This window comes from Copadichromis virginalis, linkage group LG9, assembly GCF_057382275.1.
Source record: "Copadichromis virginalis isolate Kocher_CV1m ecotype Utaka linkage group LG9, C_Virginalis_male_GT1.1, whole genome shotgun sequence".
Classification (NCBI taxonomy): domain Eukaryota; kingdom Metazoa; phylum Chordata; class Actinopteri; order Cichliformes; family Cichlidae; genus Copadichromis; species Copadichromis virginalis.
This window is the reverse complement of record NC_140626.1, coordinates 12433304-12447385: the sequence shown is the minus strand read 5'-3', so window position 1 is coordinate 12447385 and position 14082 is coordinate 12433304. Positions and strand designations below refer to the sequence as shown.

The following is a 14082-nucleotide window of genomic DNA, read 5'->3' as shown; positions in this document are numbered from 1 at the left end:
TATCCAAATTTCTGTACACTGACAGAACATAAGATCAGCATGAGCTGTATGTGGCCCACCATGTAAAATGAGTTTCACATTCCTGGTGTAAACCTGTGGAAGTAGCCTACACAAAACTGAGAATGAAAACTGAAAACAACATAAAGAAAAACAACTGCAGAACGCCCTAAAGGTAAACTGCTGATGCTGGAAATAGGTTTCAAGTGACAGCTCATTTCTCACGAGGCCAGGCTTTAGTTTTCCTACATATACAGTGGGGCAAAAAAGTATTTAGTCAGCCACCGATTGTGCAAGTTCCCCCACTTAAAATGATGACAGAGGTCAGTAATTTGCACCAGAGGTACACTTCAACTGTGAGAGACAGAATGTGAAAAAAAAAACCATGAATTCACATGGTAGGATTTGTAAAGAATTTATTCATAAATTAGGGTGGAAAATAAGTATTTGGTCACCTCAAACAGGGAAAATCTCTGGCTCTCACAGACCTGTAACGTCTTCTGTAAGAAGCTTTTCTGTCCCCCACTCGTTACCTGTATGAATGGCACCTGTTTGAACTCATCATCTGTATAAAAGACACCTGTCCACAGCCTCAAACAGTCAGACTCCAAACTCCGCCATGGCCAAGACCAAAGAGCTTTCGAAGGACACCAGGAAAAGTATTGTAGACCTGCACCAGACTGGGAAGAATGAATCTACAATAGGCAAGCAGCTTGGTGTGAAAAAATCAACTGTGGGAGCAATCATCAGAAAATGGAAGACATACAAGACCACTGATAATCTCCCTCGATCTGGGGCTCCACGCAAGATCTCATCCCGTGGGGTCAAAATGATCATGAGAACGGTGAGCAAAGATCCCAGAACCACACGGGGGGACCTGGTGAATGACCTGCAGAGAGCTGGGACCAAAGTAACAAAGGTCACCATCAGTAACACACTACAACGGCAGGGAATCAAATCCCGCAGTGCCAGACGTGTTCCGCTGCTGAAGCCAGTGCATGTCCAGGCCCGTCTGAAGTTTGCCAGAGAGCACATGGATGATACAGCAGAGGATTGGGAGAATGTCATGTGGTCAGATGAAACCAAAGTAGAACTTTTTGGTATAAACTCAACTCGTCGTGTTTGGAGGAAGAAGAATACTGAGTTGCATCCCAAGAACACCATACCTACTGTGAAGCATGGGGGTGGAAACATCATGCTATGGGGCTGTTTTTCTGCCAAGGGGACAGGACGACTGATCCGTGTTAAGGACAGAATGAATGGGGCCATGTATCGTGAGATTTTGAGCCAAAACCTCCTTCCATCAGTGAGAACTTTGAAGATGAAACGAGGCTGGGTCTTCCAACATGACAATGATCCAAAACACACCGCCCGGGCAACAAAGGAGTGGCTCCGTAAGAAGCATTTGAAAGTCCTGGAGTGGCCTAGCCAGTCTCCAGACCTCAACCCCATAGAAAATCTGTGGCGGGAGTTGAAAGTCCGTGTTGCTCGGCGACAGCCCCAAAACATCACTGCTCTCGAGAAGATCTGCATGGAGGAATGGGCCAAAATACCAGCTACTGTGTGTGCAAACCTGGTAAAGACCTATAGTAAACGTTTGACCTCTGTTATTGCCAACAAAGGTTATGTTACAAAGTATTGAGTTGTATTTTTGTTATTGACCAAATACTTATTTTCCACCCTGATTTACGAATAAATTCTTTACAAATCCTACCATGTGGATTCATGGATTTTTTTTTCACATTCTGTCTCTCACAGTTGAAGTGTACCTCTGGTGCAAATTACTGACCTCTGTCATCATTTTAGGTGGGGGAACTTGCACAATCGGTGGCTGACTAAATACTTTTTTGCCCCACTGTATAAGGCTTTCCACGGGTCCGCTCGATCGATTATAAATGGAGAATGGGTGGAATCTTCTCCACCTCTTGGGTGTCTGGGCACCCATATCTCCACTGATCTCACTTGGACCCACAACACCAACGGCCACTCACCTGACTAATCAGAGCCATGGTTAGAGAAACCCCATAACTCAGGCCACTCACACTCGTTGTACATGTACAATGACAATAAAGGGCTATTCTATTTTATTCTAATCACATTTTTGGAAACATGAGTTCAGCTTCATGAGCCACACCCAGGCCTAATTACTGCCAGGCTGGTTGAATCAAGATAAAAATAAAAAAAAAACTAGAAAGGTGAAGTAGGCTAAAAGATCTCAAAACGCAACACATCACACCAGGATCTAAAGAAACAGCCAATAAACAAAGTCACTGGCATCTGCCAGTCTGGAAAGGGTTACAAAGCCATTTCTAAGGCTCTGGGACTCCAGTGAACCACACTGAGCTGGACTGAAAAACAACACAAAGGCACTAACCATGCCAGCACAGGAACAAGGTATAAGCACAAGATTGATAGACATTAAAGATTCTTCTGAGACAATCCAGCAAATAACAGCAGGGTGCAAGATGCTAGCAGGCAGGACCAACCAAGTCATAATATGCAGGAACATCTGTACTGAGTGTGGCCTGGAAGTCCCGAGGTCAAAATGGGAGACCTTTTGACTTTTGGTGATTTTGAATAACTGAGCTAAGATCCTGTGGGACTTCCAGATACAGATGGACAAAATAATGATGGCTAACCAACCGGACATATTAGTGGTGGACAAGCAGAGGAAGACGGCTGTAGTGATAGGGTTAGAAATGTAGCAATACGAAAAGACAGCAACATCAGGAAGAAGAAACATAAGAAGCTTGAGAAACACCAAGGGCTCAGAGGAGAGCTCAAGAAGATGTGGAGGGTGAAGGCAACAGTGGTTCCAGTAGTATGGTGGTGTAATGACCCCCCAGAACTGGCCAAGTGGCTCCAACAGATCCCTGGAACATCCAAGATTTCCGTCCAGAAGAGCACAGTCCTAGGAAACAGATACTGGGCAGCACCCTCAAGCTCCCAGGCCTCTGGTAGAAGCCTTTTTTTGAAGGATAAAGACCTCCCACAATGGTCCATGTTAAAGTAAAGAACCATTGTAGGAAATAAAGAAAAGCCATAACCTTTCAGGCTGAAAACCTGACACTCGGTAATTAACTTTCTGTCAGCATTGGTGAATACAAAGAGCAGTTAGCAGGTTTGAGATTCAACACCCTGAAACAGGGCACAAAATTGGATTTCATTCAAACCAAGAAGTGAAAATCATCACATCATTTGTCTCTGAAAGAAATGTAAATGAAAGATTTGCAGATATGACTTTATAATAAATGTTATTTGAGTGGTGCGACAAATTCAAAGCTGCTAAGTTTTTAGGTTTTATTTATAATGTTTAATGGAATATGGCTGTAATTATCACTTTTCACTACACCGATCATATTTATAAGACACGGCACAGCTGTAGATGTTATCCTGTTACGTTTCCCTCTCTCTGGGAACTTACACACACACAAATGAAACTGTGAGACAGGGGCAAGTAAAAGGGTGGGGTTAGACACTGGGAGATAAAGAGAGACACAGCAATCCAATATATCTGGTTAAACTTCACCCTTCATGTCTCATGTTGTCTGATAGGGCTTGCAGAGTCAGCAGACAACTGATATAACACACACACACCTTTCCTGTGGATTACAGGTATGCTCTCCCCATGCAAACACAAAACCATTTCAAGTTGTGACATCTGTAACATGCTAGAAGCACGGCATCTCAGAGCTGCAGCATCAATTATATGTGTACACGAGTGTGTTGTAACTTCTGTCAGGCACATTTTGTCCTGCTAAGGTGTTTTCATCATGTTGTTGTGGCGTGGCCCAAAAGCCTCACCAGTAAACTCAAAGTCCAAAAAAACAAGGACAGGCTGGGATGATGGCGTGGTTTCTTTTTTAGGGTTGTGAGGGGATGGCAAAGTAAATTAAGAAAATTACAATGATTTATTTGAAATCTCTGAAACCATAATCCTTTACTCTTCTCAGTCTGCATAAATAATGGCTTGCAAGAACTTCAAAGGCTCAGCGCTGCATGCTTTCTTTCTGACACACATACACCATTAGTGTTAATATGACAGGTCTGTAAATAAAGTCGTTTACATCACGCCAGCCACTCATGAAGCCACCTCTCTCTTTCTACACTCCTGTTCAGTCGCATGAACTTTGTCTGGATCATTTCTCAACGTCCTCCCCAAACTGAATAACACAGTGCAGACCTTTAATCGCTCACCCAGTCAAAATCAAAGCTGCAATAGCTAATGGAGTTCAGTCGAGTGCAGCCGCCCTTTGCTCTGAACTGTCACCTCGTGTCTGCTGAGTGATTGTTTTTCTAGTGTTACATTTTATGGTGCCATATACTACAGGTGAAAAGAAAACAACTACATAGTTATGTACGCTCCAACACTACAACAGTGGGCAGGAAATAAGAGAAGGATTTAACAAAGTAGTTAAAGCTGTGTGGTGTTTTTACTGTCTTTTTGTCATTAGACGTGATAGGTTTACCTGATAATGTCCCAACTCAGACTGTGCTGGCACAGGATGACCTGTAGTTGGACGGTATCCTGTTTACAGTGGGAGGCTCTGACGTGTCGTCACTTCACTCAGGTATCTTTATTTGCTTTACTCTTTACAGCAGCCCATGCCTCTGTCCACACAGCTCCTGATGAAAGAGCTATTGTAACAGCTGAATATTGGTGTAGCAGCAGGGACGCTCACCTATCAATAATGAGTAGTGCTCTTTTTCTTTCTTTCTTTTCAAAAGTTTGTCACTTTTCCTTTTATTCCTGTAGTTTAATCCAGCAAAGATTTAAAACATAAAATCAAATCTTAGAAGCATCTTTCAGGTTCATTTGAGCTTTATTTAATGATTTGATGTAGATTTTTCATGGCTCTAGGAACTTTTAGAAGGCCAGAATCCTAAGATCAGAGAGCACGGGGTGGAACATAAAGGTGCAAAAGGTCAGAGAGTTATGAAGGTGCCAATCCATTTAAGACCTTGTAGGTGAGCAGCAGGACCTTAAAATCTGTTGAACCTGACAAGGTAGCATATGAAGAGGTCTCAGTACAGGGGTAATGTGCTCAAATTTCCCCAGTTTTCATTAAAATGCGAGCAGCTGCATTTTGCACCATCTGTAAACCTCTAAAACTTTTCTTTGGTAGCCCAGAAAGAAGAGCGTTACAATAATCGATACATGAAGACACAAATGCATGGACAAGAACCTCTGCAGTGTCGCTTGACAAAACGTCTTTAAATGATAAAAGGCGGTCTTTGTTGTCTCTTTTACATGAGACTCGAGGAGAGCACCCTGTCAAACCACACGCCCAAGTTTTCAACCTTGTCCCTGCAATTTCAAGTTGAAATTTTGGGATAAGTACTGAAATTTTTGTGGTCCAATGACCATTAACTCTGGCTTATCAGTATTAAGGAGCAGGAAATTATCCAATAACCAGTCCCTAATTGCATATAGACAAGACTGTAGTTTAGACACTTTACACAATTTCCAATGGTTAGAGGAACATAAAGCTGTCGTTTGTCTTCATAATCCTTTTTCTTTACTCCACACTGAACAACAGCACCCACCAGTGGAAGCACCCATAACTCACAGACTGATACAGAATTTGTTCACACATCTAACATCTAACACACATAACTGAGAGGACGGGAATATGTCTTAGGGTCAATCTGAGCATTAAACTTGATTTAAGATTGATTTTTTTATAAATTATTTTTCAGATATTGCTCTGATTTTTAGGTTAGGTTAATGGGTGCAATGTCATGGTCCTGGGTCGTTGACCCAGTGTTTTGTGTTTTGTGATTATTTCCCTCTGTTCTAGTTATTCTGTGTCCTCCCCCCTTGTGTCCGGTTCGGGTTCTAGATTTCCTGTTTTGTTCTGAAAGTCTGTCTGTTGTCATTGTGTTCAGCTTGTGTCCTCCAGTCATCATGTGTATTCAGATCAGCTGTTCTTCCCTCCTGTGTGCGATTACCCGATTACCTTGTGTGTGTGTATATATAGTGGGTGTCGGTCTGTGTTCGTTGTCGGCTCGTCTGTGTTTCTAGGTATCCTGGTCTGCGTCTCTCTGCTTTGTAAGAGTTCAGGTTTGCTCTTTAGTTTCTCCCAGTTTAGGTTTGTCATTACTCATGCTTCATTGCCTGTTTTTGCCACTGCCACCGTGTAAATAAACTTCACTCGTATCATCAGTTTGCTGCATTTTGGGTCCTCCTTTTCCTCCACTCCACACGGCTCACTCCGCCAGCCGTGACATGCAAAGATTTTTGCTTTTACAAAAACATAAAGAAGAGGAAATAAAATAAACCGAGTATTAAATATTACAATATATATAATAGTTATGGACAAAAAATTGATATATAGTACTATGCAAAAGTCTTGAGCCATTTCTTCATATGTTTCTTCATAAATACAGAATATATCAGAATATGAGACAAAAACAGAGTTTGTGCAATCTAACGAGCTTTAGTCAGCATTTGTAAGATCCACACAGCCTGAATTGGGGTGGGGTGGGCTGCTTTTAACCATGTAAAGAACTTTGTGCTACTTTTTTTTTTTGTATGAAAAGTGCTTTATAAATAAAGTTTGATTGATTGAATTCTATTTGACAGCTTTCTTCTGTAGTCTTCAGGAATAGTTGTCCAGGTGCTTTGAAGGACATCACTGTGATTTAATTTTTGTGTAATCTCAGCTTTTCCTCGTTCTTCCCCCTTCTTTAAGAAAGGCTTACTGATGTTGCTGTTCTGGGCCCCGGTCCGGATGAGCCTGGGCCCCCTTTCCCTGGCAGGTTGCGGAGTATGGGGGTTCCTACTGGGGTCAGCGGGGAAGCTGGCCCCAGGGAGGGGTCACTTGCCCCTCCCTTCCTTCCCTCCCCATCTCCAGCTGCCTCCCTCTTCCCGCTCCACCACAATCACCCACACATGCAGGGCCTTGGGGTAAAGGTGTGTCACCAGGGTGCAGGGGAGGCATCCCCCTCTGTCCCCTTCTGGCTTCTTGTGCCTCAATTTTATCTCACAGCTTAGACATTTACATTACTCACACTCTCATAACACATACATATAGCATCTTGGGGGTGGGCACGCTACACGGACTCCAAAAGACCATCAGGGTGTACACCTCACCCCTGGCGTTGTTGCCCACCTCTCAATTCTAAATACACGTAGACACTGAGTTTTAAATGCACCTTAGAACACACATGCATCAACACTACATATGAGTGGGCGGAGGGAGGTTTGGAGTCTTCTCACCCCCCCGTTCTCTGCGACCTGCTGGAGCGGGGGGGCTAGGAGGAGGAGTTGGCCGTCCAACTGGGGTCTGGAGTGTGGGGCCTCCCTGCTGCTGCGGAGTCGGGGCGGTCTGCTTCTCCCCACCGCAGGGAAAAGGGTAACACCACCTGGGTCTGGGTGCAGTTCCCCCCTCCAGGGGCAAGGGTACCTAGACCCGGTTCCTAGAGTACGCTTGGGGAGTGTGATCGTGTGTACAGCGTCTCTTTATGTCTGTCTCCACGTTGGTTGAGTGTTGAGTAAGTGCATATGAGAGCATGAGGGGGGGAATGGATGTTTGTATCTGTGTGTGCCTGTATGTCTGTGTCTATATGTCAGGTTGGGTATCAGACGCCACCTCTCTGGGGACATCTCAGGCCCTCCAAGGTATGGAGGCCTATCTCCCCCCATCACTCCCCCTGCCGGTGGCAGACGCCCTCAGACATCAGTGCGTTGGTGCGCCCGGGGATGGGCGTCCAGGTACACACCGGCTCACTCCTTGGTGGCCGCTTATCGGGGCCTGGAGCCTGGGGCTCGCTCGGGCCACTTTGGGGGTGGGGTGTCCTCGGCCTCTCGGCCTGGGGCTCGGTCACTCAGGCACAGCTGGCTGCCGGCGGAGCTCACGGGCACGTCACTGCAACTCCCCCTGGCTTCTGCTCCGCGGCTGCTGAGTGAGCCCTCATCTGGGACTCTCCTCAGCTCTTTCTGGGACAGTGGCACGGCTGCCCCTCTGTTGGTCTTTCTTGGTCTCTTGAGTTCTGGGGGCCTCTGGATGTCTGGAGTTTTGATCTCCTCCATACCTGCTTCATGCCCTGGAGGACGGGGCTGTGGCTCCTCACACCCTCTAGCAGATCATTACATGAAGGAACCTTTTAAATACAAGCGCGCTCATGCTCACAGGTGTACACACGGGGACTCACACACACAAACTACACCCTTTTGGGCTCCTTCCTCAAAGCACACTGTGCGCTGTCGATCTTACGTGCTGCACAATAATGTTTATTATTTTGTATTTACTGTTATATTCCCATAGATCATCGTGATGTTGTTTATTGTATTGCTCTCGTATTCTTCTGCTTGTTTTCTTTTTTCTTTTTCAACAGATGATCCAGGTGATTGATATGTATTTTTTTTGTCTGCTTATTTAGTTGGTTTTTGTTTTTTGCCCTTTATCCCCGTCCCTCTTCTCCGCTGTTTTTCCCCCTCTTCCTTTCTCCCCTTTCTTTTCCTCATTCAAGTCTGTCCCGTATCTTGCAAGTGAAAATAAAAAAATAAAATAAACAATAAAAGGTGAATCAAATAGACCATTACGGCAAGGCTGGGATGGTCCATTTGGTAAAGTAAATCCGTTGGGCATCTTTCCTCGCCTTTAGACAATAATTCTGATGGCAAAAGAACCAAACGGGACAGGCAATAGATGAATAAAAGGTCAGATGCGTCTCTCAGGTCCTGTGTCAGGTTTTTGATGTATTGTTTTTCCTGCTTCTAAGGACATGACTTTCAGATACTGTTCTTCTGCTGTAGACAGTTTTTAGGTCTATCTATTTTTAGGTTTATCATCCTGTTTTTGAGGATAGGTTCCTCAATTCTTTAAGGACATACTGCAAAATTCTCAGATAAATGTCAGGTTTTCAACTAATAGCTTTTTAGGAATCAACTTGTTAGTCCAAAAATATAATTTTATGCCTGTCAAATTTATATTTGGTATTTTTGCAGATTTAACGATGAGGGGGCGAAATATGTTTTTGTGATAGGCTGCTCGTACTAAAGTGCCTTAAGAATTGGTTTTTGAGGCTAAATTGTGAATGTTTAGACTCAACATTGGTTCATCCCTTGAGTTAGGTGACTTTTTTTTTTATTCTTGAATGAGGGTTAGCCCTTCGAAGACAAAGAAATAACTACTGCCACACAGAAACGCATTTCTCTGAGTGGTTTTTTTTGCTTGTAGACTTCCCCACTCTGTTCCCATCACAGCCCCATTTTCTGGGAAATGAGAAGTCGACTGCTCCTTATAAAATAAAGTCAAGTAAAACTACACGGCCCACAATGCAACACGTCCATTCGCTATTATTGCAGGAAAGTACGGAACTGTCTAAAACACTCTTTACTTTCATTTTCGCTTTTTATGCTGAGTAACTGTGAGTATTTGTCCGTGTCGTGCACGGAATTGAATTACACAGAAAGAGAGCATATTCTTATTTCTAACCGCCTCCTGTGAAGTCAAAGCCTTTACTAAACTCTAATAAACAACTTCTGCTCTCCAAAGACGACATGGCTGCTGTGGATATTCGCCTCAAGTCGAAGAAACAGGTGAGTCCGCTAGCACAAAGTGTTATGTAGCAGCAAGCTAACTCTCCTTTCCCTTCACTTACATGGTTAGTGTGTCAGTGATGCTAGCAGGCGAGCTAGTGTCCACATAAGTGTTTATTTTCATGGGGTTTGTCTACGGACAGCAGGGGTCACGGGAGGTGAGCAGCAGCAGGGGCTAAATAAAACGGTCATTTATAAGCAAGCCTAAAATCTGTGACTTTATTCTAGGTGGACGACTTCTGCCAAAAGCTCACCAAGGAGGTAACTCAAACGAAAATCAGAAATCTTTCCCAGCTCTGCTTCACAAGTTTGAATTGTTAATGTGGATTTTGTTACTTGGTTTTAACAGGCGGAGGTGCTGGTGTCAACATATTTCCCACAGAAGCTTGAAGAGCTGCAGGAGCTGCTGAAGGTATCCACCTGTGTGACTGTGGGCACATACCACTGGGCTCTTGATTCTCACATTGGGTGACTTGTGTTTGTGCGTCAGTCTTTCAGATGCAACGATCTGCCTTCTTTGAAGGCTCCACTCGACATCCCGATACCCGATCCGGCGAAAGAGGAGGCCAAGCGCAAGAAAAAAGAGCAGGTGGGGACTCCATCCCAGAAGACTGTTCTTTAAAACTGTGATATAAATCCAATAAAGGAGCATTCGGGGTGATTTATGAAGGACGGCTGTTTTTCCATTACCCAGATGTAATGGCTTTCATATCGAGGAGCCTCACATCTGTGTTTTATTTGTCTAACCTTTGAATTTCTTCATAGAGCCTCCTCTCAACTGGGGTCCTCGGCTCAGGGTTTATATTTAGTGTTTCATTATATAAAGACACAATGCTGAGTCCCCAGTTACCATGACAACCAATCACAGTGCAATTTCCAAGGGCTGTTTTACAAACTGGCAGCGAGCGGGTCTTTTATGTTACTTCAGTCGGCTGTGAATTTCAGATTTTTATAAACCGTACAAAGGCTGTGTGTCTTGAACTAATACTCATGCAGGGATTTAGAGGAGGGCAGAGAGCTGTGTAGCTAATGCCACTGGGTTTTTTAACGAGGGTTAGGAGAATATTTGGGGTGGTTGCACAACTTTCGGGAGCTGCTGGAGTCTCCTTAGAATATCAAGGGGCACAGATTGCTGCAACTGGGTTACATGTCTTAAGCAAAGAAAAAGAATCCAACAGAGATCCCAAGGTTGAAAAGCCAGAAGAGAAAAAGGCGTGCAGCCTAGCTGTCTTGGAGATTAATCATCAGCAAAAACTCTGACCCGATGCCTTCTATTCTTATTTTACAGAAGGAGGCTAAGGAGAGGAAGAAAGACAAGGACAGTGATAAAGAGGATGAAGACGCAGGTAAATGGGGGGAAAATAGAAAGAAAGATGCATTCGTTTAGCAGTAACCGTATTCCTGTAAATAAGGACAATAAATACTGCAGGAAGAAAGGCTCCAAACCCATGTATGAAACACATCACTGCTTTTCTGGCTCCTTTGTAACAAACTGATGAGTCTACTGTGGCTCATGAGCTGACGATACAAAGTTTAAACACCGTTTACACACGGATTAGCTAACTGGAAGAAAGCAAGGGCATAAGGAACTTTTTCTATATTAGAAAAGCAAATCTGCAGCTCACTAAGTGAAGGAGTGCTATCCTCTGTCCTCCAGGCCCTCCATGTGGTCCCATCTGCACCAATGAGAAGGTGGAGAGCCTCCTGCCGAAGGTCAAAACTGAGATCCAGACACTGAAGGAGAAGCTCAACACGGTCAGTCTCAGAACTTTATGTGGAGAAAAATTTGTCGGGTTTTATGTGCAGAAAATATTAATGTGATAAAAAGTCTTGTATATTGTACTAGTGGGTTTTTTTTCTTTTTATTTTCCTGGAAGGTGTCAATGTGGGTGCAACTCCAGATTCCTAAAATTGAGGATGGGAACAATTTCGGAGTGGCTGTCCAGGTTAGTAAACAATCGCATGTGGAGTCTATCTTTAGGGTGAAATTTATCCAGCTGCATTTTAAATCTTCCTTCGTGTCCACCAGGAGAAAGTGTTTGAGCTGCTGACCAACACACGCACCAAGATCGAAGGATTCCAGACTCAGATTTCAAAGTAAGAGCCTGCACTGACGTAGCCAGGAAAACAGACCTGACATTACTCCATCAAAAGTATTTGGCAGAGAAAACCACAAAACCTGCTGCGCTCAGTATCATAAGAATATCCACAATTACTGAGAAATCTATACATATAAACAGCAATTCAGGCTTTCAGAGGGTCTCATCCATCTTTATTTAGTGAAGTCAAACAGGAAAAAAGTCATATAGATATAAGCAGAATCAGAAAGGCTTCAATTCCACATTTAAAAGTGAGAAAATCTTAACAGAGATAATGAGAGGCAGTCTTCTGCTTTGTCTTTTTATTAAAAACCAGACTGATGTGTTGAATATGGCATTGGATGTGACATTTAGCGAAACGCTGGGGGCTATTTTAAAACAGGTGGGTGGTACTGTAACTCCTCTCTTCTCCTTGTTTTGGCAGGTATTACAACGAGAGGGGTGACGCTGTGGCCAAAGCCTCCAAGTCGCCCCACGTGGTCAGTGTCTCCCGCTGTGCATCCTAATAAGCATATTAATGTGTGAATGAGAAAAATGTGTGCCGGTGCGCTGAAAAAAAAACTTATGAGGACATTCTCTCCCGCATAAATTAGTTGCTGTTGTGTCATGTGCTTATCATACTACACATTGTTTTGCTAATACGCTCGCTGTTTGTGGTGTGGGTTTTCTGCTGCAGGGAGACTACAGACAGCTGGTCCACGAGCTGGACCAATATCAATACTGCGAGCTCCGCCTTGTGGTCTTGGACATCCGCAATACATACGTAAGACACCCACTGCCTCTTGCTTACAGTTGGCCCTCTCTGACTGCGTGTATCCTGAATCTCATGATCCACACTCCGTGTACCATCTGCTGTTTTCATGCTCTGTATTTTAAATTGAGCGGCTTGGGTGTAAAATATGCCTGTCGTGTCCACCGGCGGGAGCGGCAGCTTAAATGGAATCCATTCCTTCTTAATAGGAGGGTAATTAAACTAATTGCAGTGCTTGTGTTAAATTGATTGGCGCTCCGTCTCCCGTCCATTAATCAGCTCGTCTCTTTCCTTCGGCCATTGTCCTCCCGTGTTTGATGCCGCTAATGAACAAGGCGTTGCGGGCGATGATGAAAGGAGCTGTTTGACGTGATTACAGCTCCATATCTGGACGTCCCTCTCTTTTATGACTCCCTGTAAACTGTCTGTCTTCCCTATATCATCCTGCTTCTGCATCACACTCTGTGTCTTTATTTCTCTCTCCAGGCTGTGTTGTTTGACATCATTAACAAGAACTTTGACAAGATTAAGAGACCCAGAGGAGATGGGAAAGCGCTCATCTACTGAGGCAGACTCCAGGCTCGTTTTTTTTTTTTTTTAATAAGCAACAACCAGTGTAGAATGACACTCTTCATCAAGTAATGATACACCTGCTCCCAGAAATCTTTTTCTAACTGTGCCTGCATTTTGGTTCAGATTACACAATAAAGCAGCAGTTTTTCTCACTTACTTTGTCTGAATGAGATTTCTAAGCTTCTTTTTGGACTAATTTTGACCTCTAAAGAAAGCAAACTATTAACGTGATGTCACATTTACAGCATGCAGTCTTAAAAGAGGGTTTGGAAGTTTGTTCCTGAGCTTTGAAGGACATTTCAGTGCCAAAATCTAACCATTTTCATTAAGGGTGCCACACTACTAAGGCTGTTTGTTGGTGTGCACCGTGGTAGAAAGTCCCTCTCTGGGCAAACCAGGACAACCCCATCTCGATCCGAGTCTATACAATCCGTGATAGAGTCCTCTCCACCCCAGGTAGCCCAGAGCTCCACCCAGCTGCTGGGAGGGAAACTTTGGGAAGTATGCAAGCAAACACAGCAGCAGAAACATCCAAACAAGGAGGAGAAGAACACACAGGAGGAAGACGACTCTCAGCGGGGTTCCGGGTGACCTCTGCAGAGGCTTTTGTCGCTCCAAGTGATGACCAAAGACACACATTTCCTCAACAAGCAGCAGACAGCAGAAGCAGAGGATGAGGACGTCCTGGGAGACTTCGTAGCCTCGCCACAGCATGTGGGCTTTCAGGCAGGAGGCCTTGTTCTGGTCTTCATGCAGGAGCAGCAGAGGCTGTACTGGGGAGGCCGGGCTCTGGCCGTCCTGGCCTGGGGTCATGGGCTCGTAACAGGTCCCCGCTGCATCCTCCAGCAGGGTCAGGAGGCGCTGACAGCTCCACCAGAGCAAACCCGTGAGGCCTACTCGAGAGAGGTGGCGGAGGGAAAGAGAGGTGGAGTGACGGACTGAGAGGGAGAGAAGGATGATGAAAGCGCTCGTAAAGATGCAGGTCCAACCCCAAGTGGACCTCAGGAACTTCCTGTGAGAGCGTGATGAATAAGGATATCAGTACACACCATATATATGAGCAAAACACACGCAGTAATGAAATATGTGTAGAATTACTTTTTCCTCACAGTCAC

The 14082-nt window shown here is 44.4% G+C and overlaps 2 protein-coding genes across 2 annotated transcripts in view; one reads left to right on the top strand and one right to left on the bottom strand.

Annotated features, from left to right (window-relative positions):
- Positions 1-9280: 9280 nt before the first annotated feature.
- Positions 9281-13119, top strand: psme1 (proteasome activator subunit 1). The gene is made up of 12 exons (XM_085467793.1): positions 9281-9372; positions 9501-9544; positions 9773-9805; positions 9894-9956; positions 10035-10133; positions 10833-10890; positions 11202-11299; positions 11422-11490; positions 11574-11641; positions 12068-12122; positions 12320-12406; positions 12881-13119. Exons 1-12 carry the CDS (start codon positions 9360-9362, stop codon positions 12959-12961), a joined length of 768 nt encoding a protein of 255 aa, XP_085323919.1. The 5' UTR covers positions 9281-9359; the 3' UTR covers positions 12962-13119.
- fitm1 (fat storage inducing transmembrane protein 1) overlaps positions 12958-14082 on the bottom strand; it is a 2995-nt gene continuing 1870 nt past the window's right edge. Inside the window, exon 3 of the mRNA XM_085467792.1 lies at positions 12958-13979. Within this exon, the coding sequence (XP_085323918.1) occupies positions 13310-13979 (670 nt within the window). The 3' untranslated portion in view covers positions 12958-13309. The remainder of the gene's footprint in view (positions 13980-14082) is intronic.